The sequence below is a fragment of the Notamacropus eugenii genome, chromosome 2, assembly GCF_028372415.1.
Source record: "Notamacropus eugenii isolate mMacEug1 chromosome 2, mMacEug1.pri_v2, whole genome shotgun sequence".
Classification (NCBI taxonomy): Eukaryota; Metazoa; Chordata; class Mammalia; order Diprotodontia; family Macropodidae; genus Notamacropus; species Notamacropus eugenii.
In genome coordinates, this window is record NC_092873.1 from 106,167,285 (window position 1) to 106,188,815 (window position 21,531).

The 21,531-nt window shown below is 44.9% G+C and overlaps 1 protein-coding gene across 2 annotated transcripts in view; it reads left to right on the forward strand.

Moving 5' to 3' along the window:
* The window catches only part of TTBK1 (tau tubulin kinase 1), a 71,697-nt gene that overhangs the window by 10,781 nt on the left and 39,385 nt on the right, over positions 1-21,531 (forward strand). The window contains exons 3-13 of one of the 2 annotated variants that reach the window (XM_072642234.1): positions 4,486-4,633; positions 4,983-5,056; positions 5,292-5,432; positions 9,719-9,823; positions 10,419-10,484; positions 10,935-11,027; positions 11,287-11,412; positions 12,467-12,621; positions 16,058-16,289; positions 16,757-16,935; positions 20,338-20,887. In XM_072642234.1, the coding sequence (XP_072498335.1) occupies positions 4,486-4,633; positions 4,983-5,056; positions 5,292-5,432; positions 9,719-9,823; positions 10,419-10,484; positions 10,935-11,027; positions 11,287-11,412; positions 12,467-12,621; positions 16,058-16,289; positions 16,757-16,935; positions 20,338-20,887 (1,869 nt within the window). Of the gene's footprint in view, positions 1-4,485; positions 4,634-4,982; positions 5,057-5,291; positions 5,433-9,718; positions 9,824-10,418; positions 10,485-10,934; positions 11,028-11,286; positions 11,413-12,466; positions 12,622-16,057; positions 16,290-16,756; positions 16,936-20,337; positions 20,897-21,531 lie in introns of both variants that reach the window. The other variant, XM_072642233.1, reaches the window with a different exon arrangement.

Sequence of the window (21,531 nt, forward strand, 5' to 3'; positions counted from 1 at the left end):
GAGATTGGGTTTCATAAGCTGGTTCTGTTACTTTCTCCTTATATAACTACCATTGGGCAAGTCATCTCATTTCTCTAGGCCTCAATTGCCTCCTCTGCTAAAAAAGAGAAAAAAAAAAGTGGGTCAGCATATATGATCTCTAGGGTGCATTCTTAATCCTGGAATTCTGAATGTTGGCAATATGATATAGACCCCAATGGTCCCCAGAGACACAACTTGAAGCTCTGACTTGTTTTCCTGGGGAATCCAAGTTAGGAAGAGAGTATTTTCCAAGTCACTTCCTGTATGGGCCTCAGTTTCCTCATCTTTAAAAGAACAGAGTTAGATTCCCTAATTTCTTTTTTTAATCATTATTATTTTATTTGTTTTCAGTGTTCTACAATCACTTCCATATAGCTTAGATTTTTTTTCTCTCCCTCCCCCTCCTTACCCTCTCCTTTCCCATTTCCTCCCCGAGACAGTATGCAGTCTTATATAGGTTCTACATTCCTATTAAATACATTTTCACCTTAGTCATGTTGCATAGAAGAATTAAAATGAATGGGAGAAATCATAAAACAAACCAAAACATAACACAAAAGAAAATGATCTGCTACATTCTGCAATCGAATTCCATAGTTCTTTCTCTGGATATGGAAGGCATTTTGCCTTAAAAGACCATTGGGAATTTTTTAAGTCCTTGCATTGCAATGAAGTTCTAAGTCTACCAGAAAAAATCCTCATACGCTGTGGTTGTTGCTGCGTACAAAGTTCTCCTGGTCCTGCTCCTTTTGCTCAGCATCAGTTCATGTAAGTCTTTCCAGGCCTCTCTGAAGTCTTCCTGTTCATCGTTTCTCTTAGCCCGATAGTATTTCATTACAGTCATATACCATAATTTATTCAGCCATTCCCCAACTGGTGGGCATCCCCTTGATTTCCAGTTTTTGGCCACCACAAAGAGAGCTGCTATAAATATTTTTGTACATATAAGACCCTTTCCCATTTTTATGATCTCTTGGGGATACAGTCCTAGAAGCCATATTGTTGGGTCAAAGGGTATGCACATTTTTGTAGCCCTTTGGGCATAGTTCCAAATTGTTGTCCAGAATGGCCAGATCAGCTCACAGCTTCACCAACAATGAGATTCCCTAATTTCTAACATAGGACCCTTCCTGCTGTATATCCTATAGTTTTGGCCTCCTGTGCCAAAGACAGACAGAGATGAGAAATGACATGGCAAGGTTGGGATGACTAGAATCCTAGATTGTGCCAGGTAGAAAAGACTTTAAAAATTCTGTAGTCCCACTTCCCCATCTTAGAGATGGAGACTGGGACCCAAAGTAGAAAAGCGACTTACCCAGGTTCACGAATGGTCAAGCTGAACTAGAATTCAGGTCTTGATCCCCTGCTTCTTCTACTATATCACAGCTGTAAAGGGAATGGGATTCAGTCAACTCCCTAGAACTACCTAGACTCCTAGTGGAGGCCAGGACAAAGAACTGGGGCCATTACCACTTTCTCCACCACGCTAAAAGGTAGGTAGGCAGTATAGACTCTCTATTACTATTACTAATAGGTGCTAACATTTATATGGCACCTACTATGAGCAAGGCAGCATGCTAAGTGCTTTACAATTATTATCTCATTTGATCCTCACAACTGCCCTGGGAGGCAGGTGTTACTATTATCCTCACTTTACAGGTAAGGAAACTGAGGCAAACAGAAGTTAAATGATTTGCCTAGGTTCCCATAGCTAGGAAGTATCTGAGGCTGGATTTGAACTCAGGTCTTCCTAAATCTGGGTCTAGTGCTCTATTTACCATGCCACCTGACTGCTATGTTACAACTACCCATATGCCTTGTTGCTGTGTGATTTTTTTTCCCCACAAACTCAATGACCACTCTGTTTTCAACCTCTTGCAATCTGACATCTGCTCCCAGTACACTTCTGAAATTGCTCTGTCCATGGTCATCAATGACCTCCCAATATAATAAATAGTCCCTTTTCTGTCCCCATCTTCCTTGACCTCTCTACAGCATCTGATATCTTTCTTTCTGCTGATTAAGTCTCTCCTCTCTTTTGGCTTCCAAAACCAAGGGAGAAGAGATTCTTTCCTGAGAAGTATTCTTGGTTCTCTTGAAGCCATCTTCCTCTGTCTCCTCTCCTGGTTTTTCATTCTCTTAAATATGGGTGTTCCGTAAGGGATGGTCCGCAGACCTCTTTTCTCTCTCTACCTCTCTCTGCCTGGGGAAACTCATCTTCTCCCAAAGCTCCAATTACCACCTCTTTGTAGATGACTCCCAAATCTGTATCAACAGCTCTGACTTCCCTTCTGAGTTCCAGACCCACATCTTCAACAGTCCCACAGGATATTTCCATCAAGTTTTCTGACTGGCATCTCACAGTAGAAGAGAAAGAACACTGGCTCTGGAGTCAGAGGACCTGGATTCAAATTTTTGACCCTTGTGACCTTGGGTGAGTTGCTTAACCTTCTGGAGTCAGATGACTGGTTCAAATCCCGCCTTTGATTCTTGTGATCTTGGTGAGTTGCTTAAACTTCTGGAGTCAGAGGAGACCTGAGTTCAAATCCCACCTTTATTGACCCTTCTTACCCTTGTTGACCTTATATAAGTACATAAACTTCTGAAGTTGTAAGACTGGGTTCAAATCCTATCTTTGACTTTTATTACCCTTGTTGACTTGAATGAGTTGCTTAACTATTATAGGAGGTCTCTTGTTTCCTCACCTGTATAATGAGGGGGTTGCATTAGATGGTTTCTGAGATCCCTTCCTGCTCTTATGATCTTAGGAACTTGTGTTTTCTTGAAACATATTTCTCTTTCTGAAATCATTATTTCTGCAGAGAGTATAATTCATTCCTCCTTTTTTCTCAAGGTACAAAACCTTGGGGTTGCCTATGATCTGCTTCTTCATCTCTAACATCCAGTTGTAACATCACCAAATTCTATTGATTCTGTCTCTTCAACATCTCTCATATGTGTCTGCCCCTCTCTGTTTCCCTGCCACCACCTTAGTACAGGTCCCTTATACCATCTGCCTGAAACATTGTAATACCTTTCTAACAGATTTTCTTAGTTCCACCCTCCACCCCTTCCAATTCATCTTTATACTACTATTAGGGTAATCTTCCTTCTGTATAATAGATAGGATCTCATCATTCCTCTGATCAAAATTTTCAGTGGTTCCCTACCAGATAGATACCAAGTAAAATCCAGGCTCTTATATGGTATTCAGGACCTTCCACAATCTGGTTTTATTTCATGTAACTATCCTCCATACGCTCTACACTGTAGCCAAACTGGACTACTTTTTGGCTCTTGGTCACACTCCATGCTACCTCCATCACCATGTATCTACTCACACAGAACTCTACACCTAGACTGTTGTCTGTCTCCTTTATCAGTTGTATTCAGTCCTCTGAAGCCCAACTCCAATGCCTACCCCCTTCCCCTTCATTTCCCCGTTGGATCTTACATTATACTTTTTGGGGCATAAATCTAGTGGTATCATATATTTATCATGTCATATTATATATTACAATTATGTCTTATCCTACAACTAGACTGTAAGTTTCATGAAGGCAGGCTGGATGTGTTTATCTAACTTTGTATCTCCTCGGGCACTCTCCATACAGTAGACCCGTAACAAACGTTTAATGAATGAATGAATGGAAGGATTGTTGCTTTGTGTTGAGCATTTGCCTAGGAGTCATAGGGGAAGCCTGCACTTTTCAGTAAGGGGAGAGGTTAATAATAGTCCCTTGCTGAGCCCCACCTCCATTGCCCCATGACATCATACAGGATGCTACCAATCTGTGGGGGAGCCCTCCCTCTTCTCCTAGAAGCTCTTTACCATCCCTTATGCATTCTGAGAAGGTGCCTGCTTTCTTGAGTAAAGGTTGTCTAAACCTGGGTATCTGGGAACATGACTGGAGGAGGAAAAATGTCAGAACCATCCAGGCAGTCAAAAAGGCTTCTCTCCCTGGATTGTACTTTGTATGGAAACATTAAGACCACATTCACTTTTCCCAGGCTCTAAAATCTGATCTATTTTGTGTGTATTGTGTTTTGTGTATATGGGGACTGAGCCCTTCCTCTGTGCCATGTAAGCCTTATATTGGGCACTGAGGAGAGGAAGTAATGGGTAGGGAAAGGAGGGAGGTGTTGGCATGATCGATGTCCTTGGAGAGCCCCCATTTTGATAGAAGAGACATAGCCCCTGCATGGATAACTTTCAATTTAAGGGGGAGGGAAGGGAGATATAATCCTTATGCCCAGGGAGTCCTTGGCTTTCTGGGAGTTCCCAGTTTGAAAAGCAAGAAATAGTCCTTCTTCAGGGAGCTATCCAGTTTATGGGGCAAGGGGACAAAACACTCCCAGAGGACACAGATGTGGTTGATAGTTCACAGAGGAAGAAGGCAATAGTGAGGAATGGTGGGGAACTGCCTTGCACCTGGGCTGAGCTCTCTATATCCCCTTCTGTAGCTAAAGAAGATCGGAGGCGGGGGCTTTGGAGAGATCTACGAGGCCATGGACCTGTTGACCCGGGAGAATGTGGCCCTGAAGGTCGAGTCTGCCCAGCAGCCCAAGCAGGTCCTCAAGATGGAAGTGGCCGTGCTGAAGAAACTGCAAGGTACCCATTCAGGCTCCCCCTCCTAGGCCTTTCAAGGTCTCTCTCTCTGGGTACACTCTACTCCTGGGGAAATGACAATGATCAGTCCTAAATACCAGAGGGCAAAGATGGCTCCCCACACCATTTGCTAGGCAGAGGGGTGAGCTCCAAATGAAGAGGGCAGTCATGGGGACAGATCCTCGGGTATTGGTGGAGAGATGGGGAGAGTGTTGATGGGTAGGTGTTTGAGGAGGAGGTGATAGGGGAAGTGGAACTTGGGAAAGGGTTATAGGACAGGGTGCTGGGGGTGGGACAAAAAGAGACGATCAGACTGGGGCATGACAGGCTTGTGATTCTCTGTGGTCCACAGGGAAGGACCATGTTTGCCGGTTTATTGGCTGCGGCAGGAATGAGAAGTTCAATTATGTGGTAATGCAACTCCAGGTGAGACCCCTGGAGACAGCTCCACTTGGCCCTTCTGTCTCTTCTTCCTGAGGATCCAGGATTCTGGGTGCTACTGCAGCAAAGGAGGGGCTGTGATCAGAGTAGGGAGGCCAGTGTCATCTTGGCTGCTGAGCCAGTGGGTGATGGGACTCTGGAGCAGCACTATGACCACTATAACCTTGGGGATGGTTCCAAGGGTCATGATGTGGCCAACACAATGCGGGTGATGTTTTAGGGCCGCAACCTGGCAGACCTGCGCCGCAGCCAGCCCCGGGGCACCTTCACCCTGAGCACCACGTTGAGGCTAGGCAAGCAGATCCTGGAGTCCATCGAAGCCATCCATTCTGTGGGATTCCTTCACCGGGACATCAAGCCTGTGAGAGCTCACTGCCCACCTCTCCTTTCTCCTTTTCCTAATCCTCTTTCCCATTCCTTTCTCCCTCTACCATATATGAGGAAATAAAAAACAGGACAAAAAAGAAAACTAGCCAGTCCAGATACTACATCAGGGTTTTCTTTCTTCTTTCTCTTTACCAGGGGTTTCTAATGTGAGGTCTTTGAATTATTATTTTTAAAAAATAATTTGATCACTATATTTCATTATAATTGGTTTCCTATACATTTATTTTATATATTTAAAAACATGATTTTGAGAAGGGATTCATAAGGTTTTATGAGGCTGCCAAAGGGATCCATGACTTAAAAAAAGATTAAGAATCTCTGATCTATACTAAATCATTACTAGAAGCTGTATTGGAGCACTTTCTACCATAGAGTCTGTTTATTATAATGGGAAACATGCTAGACTTGGAATCAGGAGAAACCTGAGCTCTGTCTCAGCTCTGACTCTTCTTAGCTATGGGAATGTGGGCATTTCAGTTAACTTCTTTGAGCCTCATTCTCCTCATTTATAAAATAAGGTTAACATATCTGGAGTAACTCAGTCTCAAGGGGTTTTATGAGAATTAAATCAAATAAGCCATGGAAAGTGCTTTGTAAACCTTAAAGTCATATATAAATGTCAGCTATTATCTTTGTACAGAGTATAAGTACCTGTCCTGAGATAGCTTCTTATTCTGTTTTTGTGGATAAAAAAAATGGGCTAGATAGTAGTATACAATGAACACAAAACTGATTAGATATCCAAAGTCAAAGAGTAGTCATTAATGGTTTGATGTCTCCTTTGATGGAAGTTGTCAATGATACATTCCAGAGACCTGTGTTTGGCTCTGGGCTGTTGGACATTTTCATGAGTGACTTGGATAAAGGTATAGATGATATGCTTCTTTATTTGCGACTGGCGCAAATTTTGGAAGGAGTGATAGCTTACACACTCTGTGACCAAGTCAGGATTCAGAAAGATCTTGGTACACTAGAACCCTAGACTGAATAAAACCAGAGTCTTATTCTTGAGTTCAAGAAGTCACTTTACAAGTACAAGAAGGCATAGGCATGGCTAGACCACAGGTCCTCTGAAATGTACCTGGAATGGGGAGGTTTAGTGGACTGCAAGATTGATATGAGTCAGCTGAGTAAGAAAGCAGCCTAGAGTAATTTAGGCCTCATCACAAGAGGTAGAGAATCCAACAGGAAGGAAGTGATGGTCTCATGGTATTCTGTCCTGGTCATACCACCCCTGGAATTCTAGGTACTGATAATATCTAAGTCTTTGATCTTCATAAACTGATGAGTGAAGGGAAACCAGTTTGGGGAAGGATCACCCGTTAGATAACAATCAGTTGGAGGGACATTTCTTCTGGAGAAGAGAAGTTTCAAGGGGAACATGATAGCCATTGTCTAGGATTTTAAGAACTGTCATAGGCAAGAGGGATTAGCCATATTCTGCCTGGTGCCCCAGGGCGGAAGCAGATTTAGGCTAAAGATTTGTTGATGTTATGGTTGGTCCTTCATTCTCAAAGAGGATCAGTGACACCACGAAGGTGATATCTTGACTTGTGAGTGAATTAGATTTAAGTGAGGCAGAGCTGTGCAAAGTCATCAGCCTCACTCTCTCCTCCAGAATCATTGGAGTCCAGTGGCAAAAACAAGAGTCAAGGCAATTGGCAATAGCCTAGGATGCAGGGAGTGACCCTGATCTTTCTCCCAGGTCTCAGTTTGTGTGAGGCAACACCTATTCAATGATTAAGGCCTAGGTAAGAAATGAGAAAAAGACGGCCTAGTTCACTGTCACAAAAATATCAACCTGGGAGGTGAAGACTTTCAGATTTTCTGGAACAACTGCCTAACCATTTGAGCTGTCCCATAGCAGAATGGGCTTCCTGGATAGATAGTGAGTTCCTTGTCTCTAAAAGTATTCAAACACAGGCTGAATTTTCACTTGTCAGGGATGTTGTAGAGGGAACCTGTCCAGGTGGAGATTGAACTAAATAAATGGCCACTGAGGTCCCTTCCAACACAAGGATTCTGTGATTTTGATTTGCTTCCAAGTGCAATCAGAGATCATGCCAGAAAAGCAAGCAGATCAAGCATGGCTACATATGCCCCTTATCTTGCCAAATCAGGTTAGCCTCTCTTGCCTAGAGACCATAATTCCCATGGGATGGACTTTTCCACAGATGTTTCAGGTGAGGAAATGGGACCCCAGGGAGAAAAGAAGGCTGGCGGGCCTCCAGACTCATCACTGCCACCAAGTGTAAGGAATGATGCCTGGGCTTTGGTCCCATCTGCTTGGTCTGCCTTCCTACCAGAGGTTGAGTTTCTTCACCCCTCCCCACCCCTGCAACCTTCTTATCCTCCCTTCTATTCCCCAATCTTCAATCTCTGAATTGCTTTCTCTTCCCTAACTATCTCTTCTCCTTAAGGGCAGGGACTGTCTTTTGCCTCTTTTTGTATCCCTAGAACTTAGCACTGTGCATGGCACCTATTGGTGCTTAATAGGTGTTTATTGATTGATTGATTGTCAACTTTTAAAAGTAATTACTGAACACAATTCTGTGCCCAGCCCTATGAGAGACTATGAGGAATGCAAGATATAGTCCCTGTCCTCAAGGAGCTAACAGTCTAATAGAAGAGCAGACACAAACAAACATGAATCCAGTGTGTAACAGCACAGGGAAGGTGGGAAGGTGTGATATGGTGTGTCATGATGGGCACAACACCAGACTGGGAGTTGGAAGACCTGAGTTCTAGACCTGATGCTGTAATAAAGATAGCTGACGTTTATATTATAAGAAGAGATAACATTTCTACTGCACTTATCACATACTAGGCATTGTGCTTTATAATTATTGCTCTCATTTAATCCTCACAACAATCCTGGAAGGAAGGTGCTATTATTATTCCCATTTTACAGATGAGGAAATTGAGGCAAATGGAGGTCATACAGCTAGTAAGTGTCTGAGGCCGAATTTGGACTCAGGTCTTTGTGACTCTATCCTTTGCCCCACCAAGCTGTGCCAAAAAACTGCAGAGTACCTCAGGTAAAAGAGCAAATGGGACTTAGTGAGTGAGGAAGTACTTTCAAAGCCAAGAAGACCTGGGTCCAAGTTCTACCTCGGATACATCCCTTTTCTCCACCCCATCCCAGTCCTTTTCTTTTTAAACCTCCCAGGACTCTCTTTCCTTTTCCCCAGTGTCCTCCTACCTCTTCTCTTCCCTTTGTCTTTCTTTCATAGATGTGCCTATGGACAGGGGGAGGGGGAGAAACTGGAAAATGGCTTGGCCTTTTCTCTTCATCTCCTTCTGCAGTACCCTGGACTCTGATGCCAACTCTGCCCTTTACTTCCTTTCCTTCTCTCCCCTCTCCTCTTCCCTCCAAAGGGCACCTCCTCACCTGAGCACACCTCTGTCCTTTCCTCTTTCCCCTACCTTGGAAGGAGTATCTTTTCCTCTATCTTCCAGGGGTACAATTTGGGGATTAGCAAAGTGTTTGGTTCTCTAGCTAAGCTGGGAGAGACTGAGGGACATGGTAGAGGGCAATGACCTAGGACCACTGTATTTTCATAGGATCCTACATCTTAGAGCTGGAGCTCCAGAAATTGTCTGGTCCAGTATCTTGGTATTATCCCCCATTTTAGAGATTACACTACTGAGGCTCAAGGAAGCTTTCGGCTTGTCCAAGATGTTTAATGGGGAAAGGAGGGCGACAAGGACAAGGTCAAGGTCAAGGACTAGGTTCCTTGCCTCCCTAGTGTAATGTTCTTATACCCAGTGATATGCTGATAAATGTTTAACAACTGGCTTGCTAGGGAAAACAATGATGCATGATTAACTTTTTCTCCATCTTCTTTTTTAAAGTCTAGACAATTAATAATACAAAAAAATCAAGCCAATTTGTGGTATTTGCTGATTTCTGAGGTGTAAATGTTCACAGTGAACATTTAATAATCAGCTCTGGCTCCAGCAAACTTCTGATTTATACCCTGAATTGAGGAGGAGGGTGTGGGGAGGGGTTCACCTAAGACCACTAGTCAGAGGGATTCAGAGGTTTCCCTTGACATTTTACTTTCACCCCAGCAGCAAGGTCATTCAGAGCAGTCTTTAGGGTGGAATGGGGGGAACTCGATTGCAAGGCAAGGAGAGGGAGTATTAGAGAAAGGGGCGATATGGAGTTTTCCTCCTCACCCATCCCTCCACTCCACTCTATCTGTCTGACCTGGAGAAACACAGGATTCATGAGTTCACTCCCTGTCCTCCCCACAGTCGAATTTTGCCATGGGCCGCCTGCCCTCTACCTACAGGAAGTGCTACATGCTGGACTTTGGGCTGGCACGACAATATACCAACACCACGGGGGAGGTCCGACCTGTGAGTACCACCTCCCTGCAGTCTGGAGTCACATCCGTATTAGAAACTTCCCACACCCCGATGGCTCCTTGAAGAATAATCATAGGATAACCCACCCCAGACATATACATCTGGGGTACACCTACTCCAACACGAGGAGTGAGTGAATACCAGTATTCCCCCCTTTCAAGGTCAGCCCTTCACTTTCCAATAGACAGGTCCCTCAGCATCCTACTTCTTCACGATGGAATTGTCTGACTCACATCCCTTGCCAGGGATAGGAAGCAAGGGATTGGGGGCAAGGGATGAGTTGGGTCAAGTGTCAGTATATTTTAGGTCAAAGGACAAAGTACTTGGATTTGGAGATTGAAGCATCTGGGTTTGAGATGAGTAGGATGGTGGGATTGGAGTCTCCAGGGTCAGGGTTATGGAGTGTCTCTGTGCCTGATGGGAAGGGCTAGGGTTTGGCATGTTCTAGTCAAAATATAGAGGGTGTCAGGTAGATGAGCCTAATAATAATCATTCATATAGTGACTACCAAGTGCCAAGCACAGTGTTAAGCATTTATAAATATTATCTCATTTGATCTGGTGACTAACAGTCTCTCTTCCTGCAGCCTCGGAATGTAGCTGGGTTTCGGGGGACTGTTCGATATGCTTCAGTTAATGCCCATAAAAACCGGGTAAGTAGGTGATTCTTAGAGCTGGTAGAGACTGATTACAAAGACGGCTGAGAGTTGGGGTGTAGGCTGCTGCTGAGTAAAGAGATAAGGATTCCTAGAGAAACAGAGTGAGGGTTAAGATCAAGAGCTTTCAGAGATGAAGCCCTTTCAGCCTCTGTCCCTTCCTCCTCTCCCCATGACTTCCTTTGCCTCCCTTGCCCTATGACTCCAGTATTCTGTCCCCACCTTTCTCCAGCTCAAGACAAATTGTGCAGAGAGTGGACACAGGAAATTCGGTCTTCATTTGGAACATAGGGGTTCCCCTGTCCCTTTCAGGCCTCTAGGCCTTAGACAGCCCTGATTGCAGCCTCCTGCCACTCAGGAGGAAGAGAAGTTCCTCTTGTCCCTCAGGGATGGAAGGCTGGAGTGGGGAGCTTCAGGCTACTCTGGATCCCATTCTGTCCCCTTCAGGAGATGGGCCGCCATGATGACCTGTGGTCTCTCTTCTACATGCTGGTGGAATTCGCTGTAGGGCAGCTTCCCTGGCGCAAGATCAAGGACAAGGTGAGAAGTTTGGGGAAGAAGACTTGATTGAGATGAGTCTGGGGCAGCAGAGGATCATGACATGAAAACCTGGGAAGGAGTAGGGGGAATGGATAGAGAATAGGAAACGGGAAGAGCTCTTGTGGACTGAAGGCCCTCTGGGGACATGGCGTACGTTGGAGGTATTGGGGAAGAGACCGATGCTATTTGAGGACAGACTTAGGGCAGTCACACTGCTTTGAGAGGAGCCTCTACTTTTCCCCTCCCCACACATCTCCAGGAGCAGGTGGGGATGATCAAAGAGAAGTATGAACACCGGATGCTGCTGAAACACATGCCATCAGAGTTCCATCTCTTCCTGGATCACATTGCCAACCTCGACTATTTCACTAAGCCCGATTACCAGGTCAGTGCCTGTCTTTATCCCACTCCTTCAAAATGCTCATTTTGCCTCCACATTTGGGGACCCCATCCTGAGATGCTGCTTCTGGGCATCTCTCCTCCAGGCAGTCTAAAGGATTGCAAAAACACTGAGCACCGTTCCACCTGTGGCTAAACTTCACATCATCCTGGGATCCATCCATCTGCATGGCATCACCATGGAACCCTCTGTTAGGCACTCAATGCTCTAATCTCTCTGCTCCAAGACCACTCAGGGCATGAGCTCTGAGCATGGAGAAGGTCCTGTATTGGGTGCTCTGGGGAAATATGTCAGCCCTGCCCCCAAGGAGCTTACAGTCTTCTCAGCGTACTTTCTTAAAGGCAGAAGATGATCGAAAAGGAGAGGATGTAGCTCCCACTGCCTGGGTGCCCGTAGCTACTTGGCATCAACAGAAGTGGCATAGAACACTGGAAGGAAGACCTGAGTTCAAATCTCACCTCAGACATGTAGTAGTTGTGTGATCTTGGACAAGTCACATCCCTTCTCTAGGCCCCAGTTTCTGTTTTCATGAAATGAGGGACATGTCTAAGGTCCTTTCCATCTCCAAACTTATAATTCCTTTAGGATAGGACAGAGGCATCAGGAAATCTCAGAATCAGCATGCCTGTCTTTAGCATCGACTCTTTTGCCACCCAAGTAATCAAAGCTATTGACTTAAAGTGCTAACTTGTATATCAATTTGTATACCAATTATATAGTATTTATTTAAAATCAAAATTCTTCTTGTTTTTAATGTTCTACCCATTGCTTGCAGATCCTCCTCTATCAAATGCAGACTTTAAAAAATATGGGATTCATGAATTTTTTAAAAAATTTGATAACATTTCTATTGGATTGGTTTCCTTGATAATGCCATATGTTTTGTGTATTTAAAAACATGATTCTGAGAAGGGGTCCTTAGGCTTCAACAAACTTCCATTGGGGGCTCATGACACAACAAGGTTAAGAACCCCTTCTTTTATGCTCTTCTGGCCCCTCTTTCCAAGTTCCACATCACACTTTTCTCCCTCTCCCACAGTTGATCATGTCGGTGTTTGAGAACAGTATGAAGGAACGGGGCATCACTGAGAATGAGGCCTTTGACTGGGAAAAGGCAGGGACTGATGTCCTCCTTTCCACCAGCACATCCACCCCACCACAGCAGAACACTCGACAGACGGCAGCAATGTTTGGGTAAGTCAAGGGAAGCTAGGGATGGCCAGAGTTGTAGCCCCTTTCCTAGTGTCTCTGTTTCTGTCTCTCTCTTTTTCTATCGCTGTCTGTTTTTCTCTGTGTGTCTCTCTCTGTCTCTTTTTCTGTCCCTTTTCTCTTTCTCTCTCACATTCTGTTATAATCTTTTTCTCTGTCTATTCATTTATTTCTTCATTCATTCGTCTATTATTTATTCATTAATTCACCTACTTATACATTTGTTTTTAATTTAAGGGTTTTTTTTCCCAGTTAACAAAAATCTACCTTTTCTCTCCTTCCTCCCTTCCTCATCAAAAAAGAATGAAAAACAAAGCCTTTGTAATAAATAGGCATAGTAGAGCAAAAATATATTCCTGCATTGTCCACGTCCAAATATATATATATATATATATATATATATATATATATATATATATATATATATATATCTCAATTTCTTAATTTTCCCTGCTGAGATCATCACCTCTAAAGCAAGCATTGTTCTTATCCTTCATGAGCTCATGGGATAGGAATGAGAGGTCAGAGGAGAAGATCCCCTAGTCTCTCACTCAGGTACCCACACTCAGGTCTCCCACTTCAGGAGGTTCTAGCTCATGTCTTAATACCAGTCTCTGAAGAGGAGCTTGGAACCCTAGGCAGGAAACAGATTCTTATAGACTCAAATCCCAGAATTTTCAGATCTGCTTCTTTCCTTCAACTACATTTCTACTCTGCCCAACACATAGTAAGCCCTTAATAACCCTAAGTTGCTCCTTAATGTCAAATAATTGCAGCTCATGTTTCCAAAGCACTTTCAAATTTGTAATAACATGGATTATCTGTTTTAAACCTTAAAACCACCCTGTGGGACTGGTACTATTATTATCCCCATTTTACATATGAGGAAAGTAAGGTTCAGAGAAAGTGACTTGTCCAAAGCCAAGAAGCTAGTAAGTGATAGAGGCTAGATTTTGTCTTCTTATCTATAAATCTAATATTCTATAATCTAACACACCATGGTCCAAGCTCCTTGGAGATGATTACTTTTCCCTTTGGACATACCAAGGCCAGGGATCATCCCTACCTTAGGAGTTCACAGACTGAAAGGACATACAACATGCAGATACCTATCTATAAACAAGATATAGCTGGGATATATTAGAGATGATCTCAAAGGAATTAAGATTAAGTGGGATTGGGAAAAGCTTCCTGTAGAAGGTGGGACTTGAAGGAATCCATGGAAGCTAGGAGGTGGAGATGAGGAGGGAGAGGGTACCAGGCAGGAGGGGTGGTCAGCAAGAGAAAATGCCTGGAGTCAGATGGAGTGTCCTGTTGGAGGAATAGGAAGGAGGCCAGTGTCACTGGTTTATAGCTAAGGTGGAAGGGATTGCGATATCCTAAAAAGGTAGGAAGGATCCAGATTGTGAAGAGTTTTAAAAGCTAAAGAAAAGATTTAATATTTGATCCTGGAAGGTTGAGGTTTCAAAAGACATTATTAGCATTTGAAGAAATGAATGGCTCCCTAAACTTTTCACCATGTCATCTTTAATTTGAGAGAAAATCAATTAAAGTCAGCAAATATTTGTTAAGTGCTATGAAAGGTATCATACGAGGGGCGGGAGAATACATAGATGGAAAAATGACAGTCCCTGCCCTCAACAAGCTTATAATCCAAAAGAGGAAAAGGGGTAGAGTATGACATATACACAAACATGATACAAGGTAAGGCACAATGGGGACATTCTAGGAAAGCATATAGAGGGAGAGGAGGTTAAGAGACCACAACAACACTTGCAGATGACAGGATTGTGGAATTACCTTCCCACTGAGCTAGCATCTGGCTTAGCCAACACATGGCCTGCCATCTTGCTTAGGTGAACCAACGGTGGTACATTTCTCCCCAGCTGTGCATAAAGGTAACTTCTGGCTTTTCACATTTCAAAGCTGGGATCTTGGCAGACTATAAGTCTTGGGTCATAGAACTGGAAGTCAGAAGAGATCTTAGAAACACTCTATTTTATTTAAGCAAATATCCATCCAGCAAAGAAAGTATTCCTAGGTTCACAATATCAGAGTTGAGTTGTATATGTAGGGCTGTCCACATATGATTCTCAAACATCAGAAGGAAAGGGCTATTTACTTCATTTAGAATTTGACCCTTGGTGGAACAGGAGTAAAAGAAGGATTATTAATGAGCCATTGATTTGCCCACAGATCCCACTAGTGAATGGGATCCCTCAACTTATATAGATATGCATGCACAACCTCCAAGCTTTCCCTTCTACCCCACCAGCAAATGCTTCCTTCTTATCAGTCTTTTCTCCCAGAGACTAAAAGAAACCAGGCAAGGGATCCAATAGAAATCAGGAAATTTAATGAAATTGTTAAGTTTGTTACATGCATTTTTGTTAATGACTAACACAGGGCAAGCCTAAAACAAATAAGGGGCTTAGACTAAATAAATCTCTGAGATCCTTTCCAACTTTAGATCCTAGGAACCAGTGAAAAAGGGTCTCCCACTGGCCATGATGGCCTATGCCTTTAGCCTCTGCTGCTGGAGTGCTGAAGCTGATGGAATGCTTAAGCTTGGATGCTCTGAGCTACAGTAGGATGAAAGTTGATTGGGTGTCCTCACAAAGTACAGCACCAGGGGCTGAGGGCCACCAGGCTGCCTAAGGAGGGGTAAATTGGCTCAGGATAGAAACTGTGGGATTGAGCCTGTGAATGAATTGTACACTTCCATCCTAGGCAAGATAAAAAGATAAGAGTAAAAAAAAACAAGAGAGAGAGAAAAAAGAGAAAAAGGAAGGAAGAATGGAGGAAAGGAAGAAAAGGAGTGATAGAGGAAAGGAAGGAAGGGAAAGGAAGGGGTTGGGAAGAAAGAGGAAGGGAAGGAGGGAGGGAAGGAAGAAGAAGGAAGAAAGGAAAGATGGAAGGAAGGGGCACAGGGCACCTCCTGATATGGATTTGGGTTTCTTACACAGAATTCTGTTGACCCAGTGAGCATCCCAGTTCTTCACTACTGCTTTGGTTCTTTATTAAGCATACTTTTCTTTTCACTGTTTCATCCAGACGTAGTTGAGTCCTATCCACAGAGCTCAGTAGCAGATAGGACCCTAACTTGCACAGTCTGTACAAATATCCCCAAGCATTCCCCTCCACCCATCCCCAAAGACCCTTCCTTTCCATACTCCACTACCCCCTCAAATCCCTAGCAAATGCTTTCTACCTATTAGTCATAACAAGAATTATTAAATTTTTATATGATTTAAAGCAGGTCACTGCCCCACTCTTGACCTCAGTTTGCCCATCTGTAAAATAAGAGATCTGGGAACCTTTGGGGATAGAGATAAGGGCCTGTGATAGTGGGATCACTGATAATTTTGTCTCTATCTCTCTGTCTTTCTGCCTCTGTCTCTCTCTCTCTCTCCAACCATAGGGTGGTGAATGTGACCCCTGTGCCTGGGGACTTGCTAAGGGAGAACACAGAGGACGTTTTGCAGGGCGAACATCTGAGTGACCAGGAAAATGCACCCCCTCTTCTACCTGGGCGGCCCCTGGAGGGGCTGGGCCCTATCCCTCATCCCACTTCCCATCCTGGAGTCCCTGAAGCTGAAGTCTGGGAGGAGACTGACGTCAACCGCAACAAGCTCAGGATTAACATTAGCAAAGTAACCACCTTGGGGAATAGCCCAGGGGAAGACCTATATCCCCATTCCCCTATTCCTCTGTCTTCCTATCTCCCATCTCTCTATTTCTCCATTATTCAGTCTCCCCATCCCCCTGTGCTCTTGTTCTCATCTCTCTGTCCTCTAATTCATAATCCTCCTATCATTATGCCTCATTCTACATCTCCTCCTTCCCTTTACCCCAGTTGCCCCTTCTCCATATCCTCCTATTTCCCATCTCCCAGCAAAGAGAGCCTTTCAATCCTCTCATCTCAACATTCCTCCCATTTCCCTTACGCTGGAGAAGAATTGTCCCATCTCCTGGAGGGTCCCCATCTCCTTGACAAGGGAGAACTCTCCAGGAGACAAAGTCTCTTCCCCATCTCCTACCCCAACCCAAAGCACTCCTTTATCCCCACTCATCAAGCTCTGGCCATTGTAGCCTACAGACCCCCAACTCTCCCTTGCAGACACAGTGTGTGGTGGAGGAGGATCAGAGCCGTGGAGTGGGGGTCCCCAGCTCCCCAGTACGTGCACCCCCAGACTCCCCAACCACCCCTGTTCGCTCCCTGCGCTATCGAAGGGTCAACAGCCCTGAGTCTGAACGACTATCCACAGCTGATGGGCGGGCTGAGCTACATGAGAGGAGGTGGGTCTGGAGACTGGGGGAGGGATCTGGGTTGACTGGGTTTAAAGACTAAATCCCCTCCATGTTTTCCTTAAGCTTTTTCTCATTTAGCTCTGATCTGGGTTTGGGATAGATCATATAAGGGAAGGGGTTTTTACGTAGTGGCAACCATACATAAATCCTGAAGGATGCTGAGGGAGATGAGAAGGGATCAGACACAGGGGATAGATTAGTTTGGGGGTTAGACTGGGTCTTTAGGAAGGGAAGGGTTAGGTATGAATGAATAAGTGAATGAACAAATGAATGAAATGAAAAAGCATTTACATTATGCTAAGTGCTGGAGATACAAATACTAGTAAGCATGGCAGGAGGTGGGACTAGGCATTAAGAAGGAATTTGGGTCCAAAAAAATTTCTGTCCCTTTTAAAAGGCTTCTTAAAGGAAGAACAGCCAAGGAAAAGCTTTGGGCTAGTGGACAAAGGGAAGGTGGCAGTCTTCTTGGGTGGAGAGAATATATTTGGCTCCCTTAGGCTCCAGAGTGGAGGAGGAGAATGTCTCTGAAGCCCCAGAGTCTGGGGAGGTCTGATGCCATGGTAGATTAGAGACACAGATGTCGGTGGAAGCCCAGGAGAATGTTGGTTGTATAAAGAGGGTCTTAGATTGGATGAAGTGCTGGGTTAGGAGTGAAGGATGGGAGGGAAATCTAATGGTGTGTTTCCTTCTGTGATCTTGTTGTTCAGCATGACCTTTCCAAAGAAGGTGCATTTGAGATCCTCCAGAGGTCAGGAATGGGAAGATGTGGGTGGTACCTGACTCAACCCTCTCTTGGTCACCAGGGCTGTGGGGTAGTTGGGGCTGTTAAGCTATAACACCATGACCTGCTAACTTCTACTACAATCCCATCCCCTAAGATGAACCCAAGAACACCTTTTCAAAGACTATAAAAAAAACAATTAGTTAACTCCTATAATTAAGAAAACTCTGTGTGCAGAGTCTATATTCTGGTGGAAGCAGAAAAAAGAGAGGAAATTTGGTCCCAGCAGGTGAAGAGTTTACAGTCTCTGCAGAATCTTAGAGATAGAAAAGGGACTTTAAGGTCATCTAGTCTAGCCCCCTCGTCAAAGATGAGGAAACTGAGGCACAGAGAGGAGTGACTCAACTGATCATTCATACAGTGAGCTACGAGAGTAAGCTTATACATTTCAATAAATCACCTTCATCTCTATCTCAATGTGTCTCTTTTTCTCTCTCATATTCACATAAAAAAATTAAGGGGATAAGGAGAATAGACTTTGAGGAAGTACTGACTGGAATTCAATAAGGCTGAGTCAAGGTGTGTGCTGTTGGGGGAAAGCTCTTGGTTGATCTTCAGGACACCTGAGTTCAGGTCTTGACTCTGCTGGTGGTTGGCTTTGAATTCATCATTTCCTCCTCTATGATCCTCAATTTCCACATGTGTAAATGAGAGAAGTAGACTAGAAGACCTCTCTGGTCCCTTCTAGTTTCATGAGATTAATTAGAGGGGGCTTTTTAGAGTAAGTGGATTTTAAACTGAGTTTGAAAAGACCATGAGTTGGAGGAGAGATCAATGCAAACTTTGGACAAACAGAGGCCAGTAGTAAGGCAGGAAGAGGCAGAGAGTGAGTGTGCAGATTAATTCGGTTTTGAGTGAAGTCTCTGATAGATGAGATGGGGGGAGGTTTGGGGGAGCTTTGGAAAGGAGACTTGAAGGCTAGGCAGAAGTCTCAATTGCCTTTGAAGGGCATGTGGGAACAAGGCCATCTGCAGACTCAATCCTAAAATGTAGACACCCCATGGAGTTTTCATCTTCAGCATCCTTCTCCTTCTAACTCCCACACCCTCCCATTCTGTAACTCATTTCCACCAGGGTGGAGTGCCCTCATTTCTTTCCTTCTCCCTATCAAAGTCTGCTTTCAGGTAATGAATGTGAATGAATGAAAAGCATTTATTAAGTTCTTATGATGTACTAAGGTAAGGGCTTAATATCATTTATATATTCATGTCTATTTACATTTTCATGTAAATTTAAGACACTGACAATATTTGAAGCCTTATAAAACAATAAAATCAATAGCTATTTATTGAGCCCCACTCTTGGGAGGCAGTATGGTATAATGGGAAAAGTACTGGATTTTGGTTTAGATCCTACCAGCCCTCCCCCTCTCCTCTCACTCACTCCCCATGTGGCTTAACCTATTGGGGCTTCAGATTTTCCCCTATAAGATGAAGTTGGCTCAAATGACTTTTAAGGTTTCACTGATTCTGGAAAACCAAAAAGTATAAGACTCCAGGAGTTTGTGATTCAATTGCAGAAATGCATCATAAACAGAGGAAAGGTTTAATACCAAAAGGTTTAAAGGGCAATTCAACCAAAAGAGTGTAGATTTCACAGAGCATCAACATATAACAATACCAAAAGAATGGTGTGACAATAACTATTACAGGAACTTTAAAGGAGAGATCACTCACATTATTCTCTGGTTAGGAAAAAGGTTTATGAGAAGCGTTTTGATCAGTGGATATTCCAGGCTGTCAGAAAGTCTAGAGCCAAGGTCTAGAGGATCAGGCATCATAATTTCAGGATTGAGAGCTAAAAGGGGCCTTAGAGATCATCTAGTCCAATCCTCTTCAATTTTACAAAAGAGGAAACTGAGGCCCAGACTTCCCCAAAATCATGAAGGTAGTAAACAGCGGAACAAGGATTTGAAGCCATATTTTCTGACACCAGATCCTTCCCTCTTTCCAAAAAGTGTTATTGTAGGATGAGCAGGCTAAGTCTGGCCTGAACAAAAGAATAGTATAGGGTAGTGATGAAAGATATACCTGGAAAGGTAGATTAGGATCAGATTATGGTGTAGTCTCAAAGGCCTGGCTAAGGAGTCTGAACTTTATCCTGTAAGTAGCAGGAAGCCAGTAAAAGCTTTTGAGTCTGGGGGAAGAGGGGAAAGAAAGAAAATTAATCTGGCCTAGAATGAATTAGAGATGGGAACTAGAGACAGATGGGCTGGGGTGGGGAAGTAAGTAGGAGGTTTCTCCTAGTTGGTAGTCTTCAAGCAAAAACTGGGTGGCCATTTGTTTGGTGTGTAGTAGTAAGATTTCTTCTTCATGTGCGAATAGGACTCAGTGTCACCTGGCTGGGGAACTTGTGAGTTCTGGAATTCTGATTCCAGCTCACAGCCATATTTGTGATTGAGTAGAGGCAAGTGATTAGTTAGGAGCCCAGGCAGGATGACCTAGAATGGAATGGCAGCATTTTTCACGTCTAGGGTCTTTCTCTGGCTCCTGAAAGCGCATCAGTTGGGTACCAACCTTGGCGAGCTAGGAGCCTGACCCTTCTGGCAAGCTGAGCTGGGCTGGGCCGGGCAGGGTCAGGCTGAGCCCCAGGCCTGTGTGGCTTTGCAGGTCTCGGATGGACCTTCCCGGTTCCCCTTCCCGCCAGGCGTGCTCGTCCCAGCCTGCGCAGATGCTGTCGGTGGACACGGGCCAGGCGGACCGGCAGGCCAGCGGGCGCATGGACGTGTCCGCCTCGGTGGAGCAGGAGGCCCTGAGCAACGCCTTCCGCTCCGTGCCGCTGGCCGAGGAGGAGGACTTTGACAGCAAAGAGTGGGTCATCATTGACAAGGAAACGGAGCTCAAGGACTTCCATCCGGGCGCCGAGCCCAGCACGTCGGGCACGACGGACGAGGAACCGGAGGAGCTGCGGCCCCTGCCCGACGAGGGCGATGAGCGCAGGCGGCCCGGGGCTGGGGCCGAGTCTGCCCCGGTGCGGCCCCGGGGGCGCAGCATGCAGACTGTGGCCGAGGAAGACCTCCGGCAGCAGCAGCAGCATCAGCTGCAGGGCCTGGCAGAGCCCGCCCTGCCTCCCACCCCAGGCAGCCCCTCCCACTCCTCCCTGCACTCTGGACCCCGGCCGCGGAGGAGGGAGTCGGACCCCATCGGGCCTCAGAGACAGGTAAGATCAGCGCTCCCCATCCCTGCCCTGGGCATCTCCTCAGCTCTCCTAGAGGTCCTAGGGGTCTCTGCTGCTGCTGGGAGCGGACTGAGGGGCGGGAGTCTGGGAGCCGGCGGCAGCAGCTAGGCTTAGCCTATTGACTTGTCTCCTCACTTTGGTGCCTAATACCTGGGATGGCAGCGTAGCAATGGTGAAGAAAGCTTATGGGGCGGAGGAGCCCGCACGCCTGGGTTTTAAATCCAGCTCTGCCGCTAACTGACTGTGCCACTTAGGGCCAAGCACTACCCCTCTCTCATTTGTTAAATTCAGACCATCTTACCTGGCCCGCCCTTTCTTGGGTTGTTTGACACCAGATTGGGAATAGTGAATGTGGAAGTACTTTGAAAAGATGAAAGGTGAGATACACGTTCAGCAAATAGTGAGTAACTGACAGGTGTCCAGTGTTATGGGGATACAGGGAAATGTGGAGACAGTGCAGTGCCTGCCCTCAACAACCTTACAGTCTAGATTGGAGAGAGGAGGCAGACTCTGATTACCTATTCTTTTCTGTTGTTATTTAATTTTTTCAAAAGGGTAAAGTGCCCAATGATACAGGCAGTAAGTGCTTTAAGGGTACAGAATAAGGGGTATGTAAATCACTATAG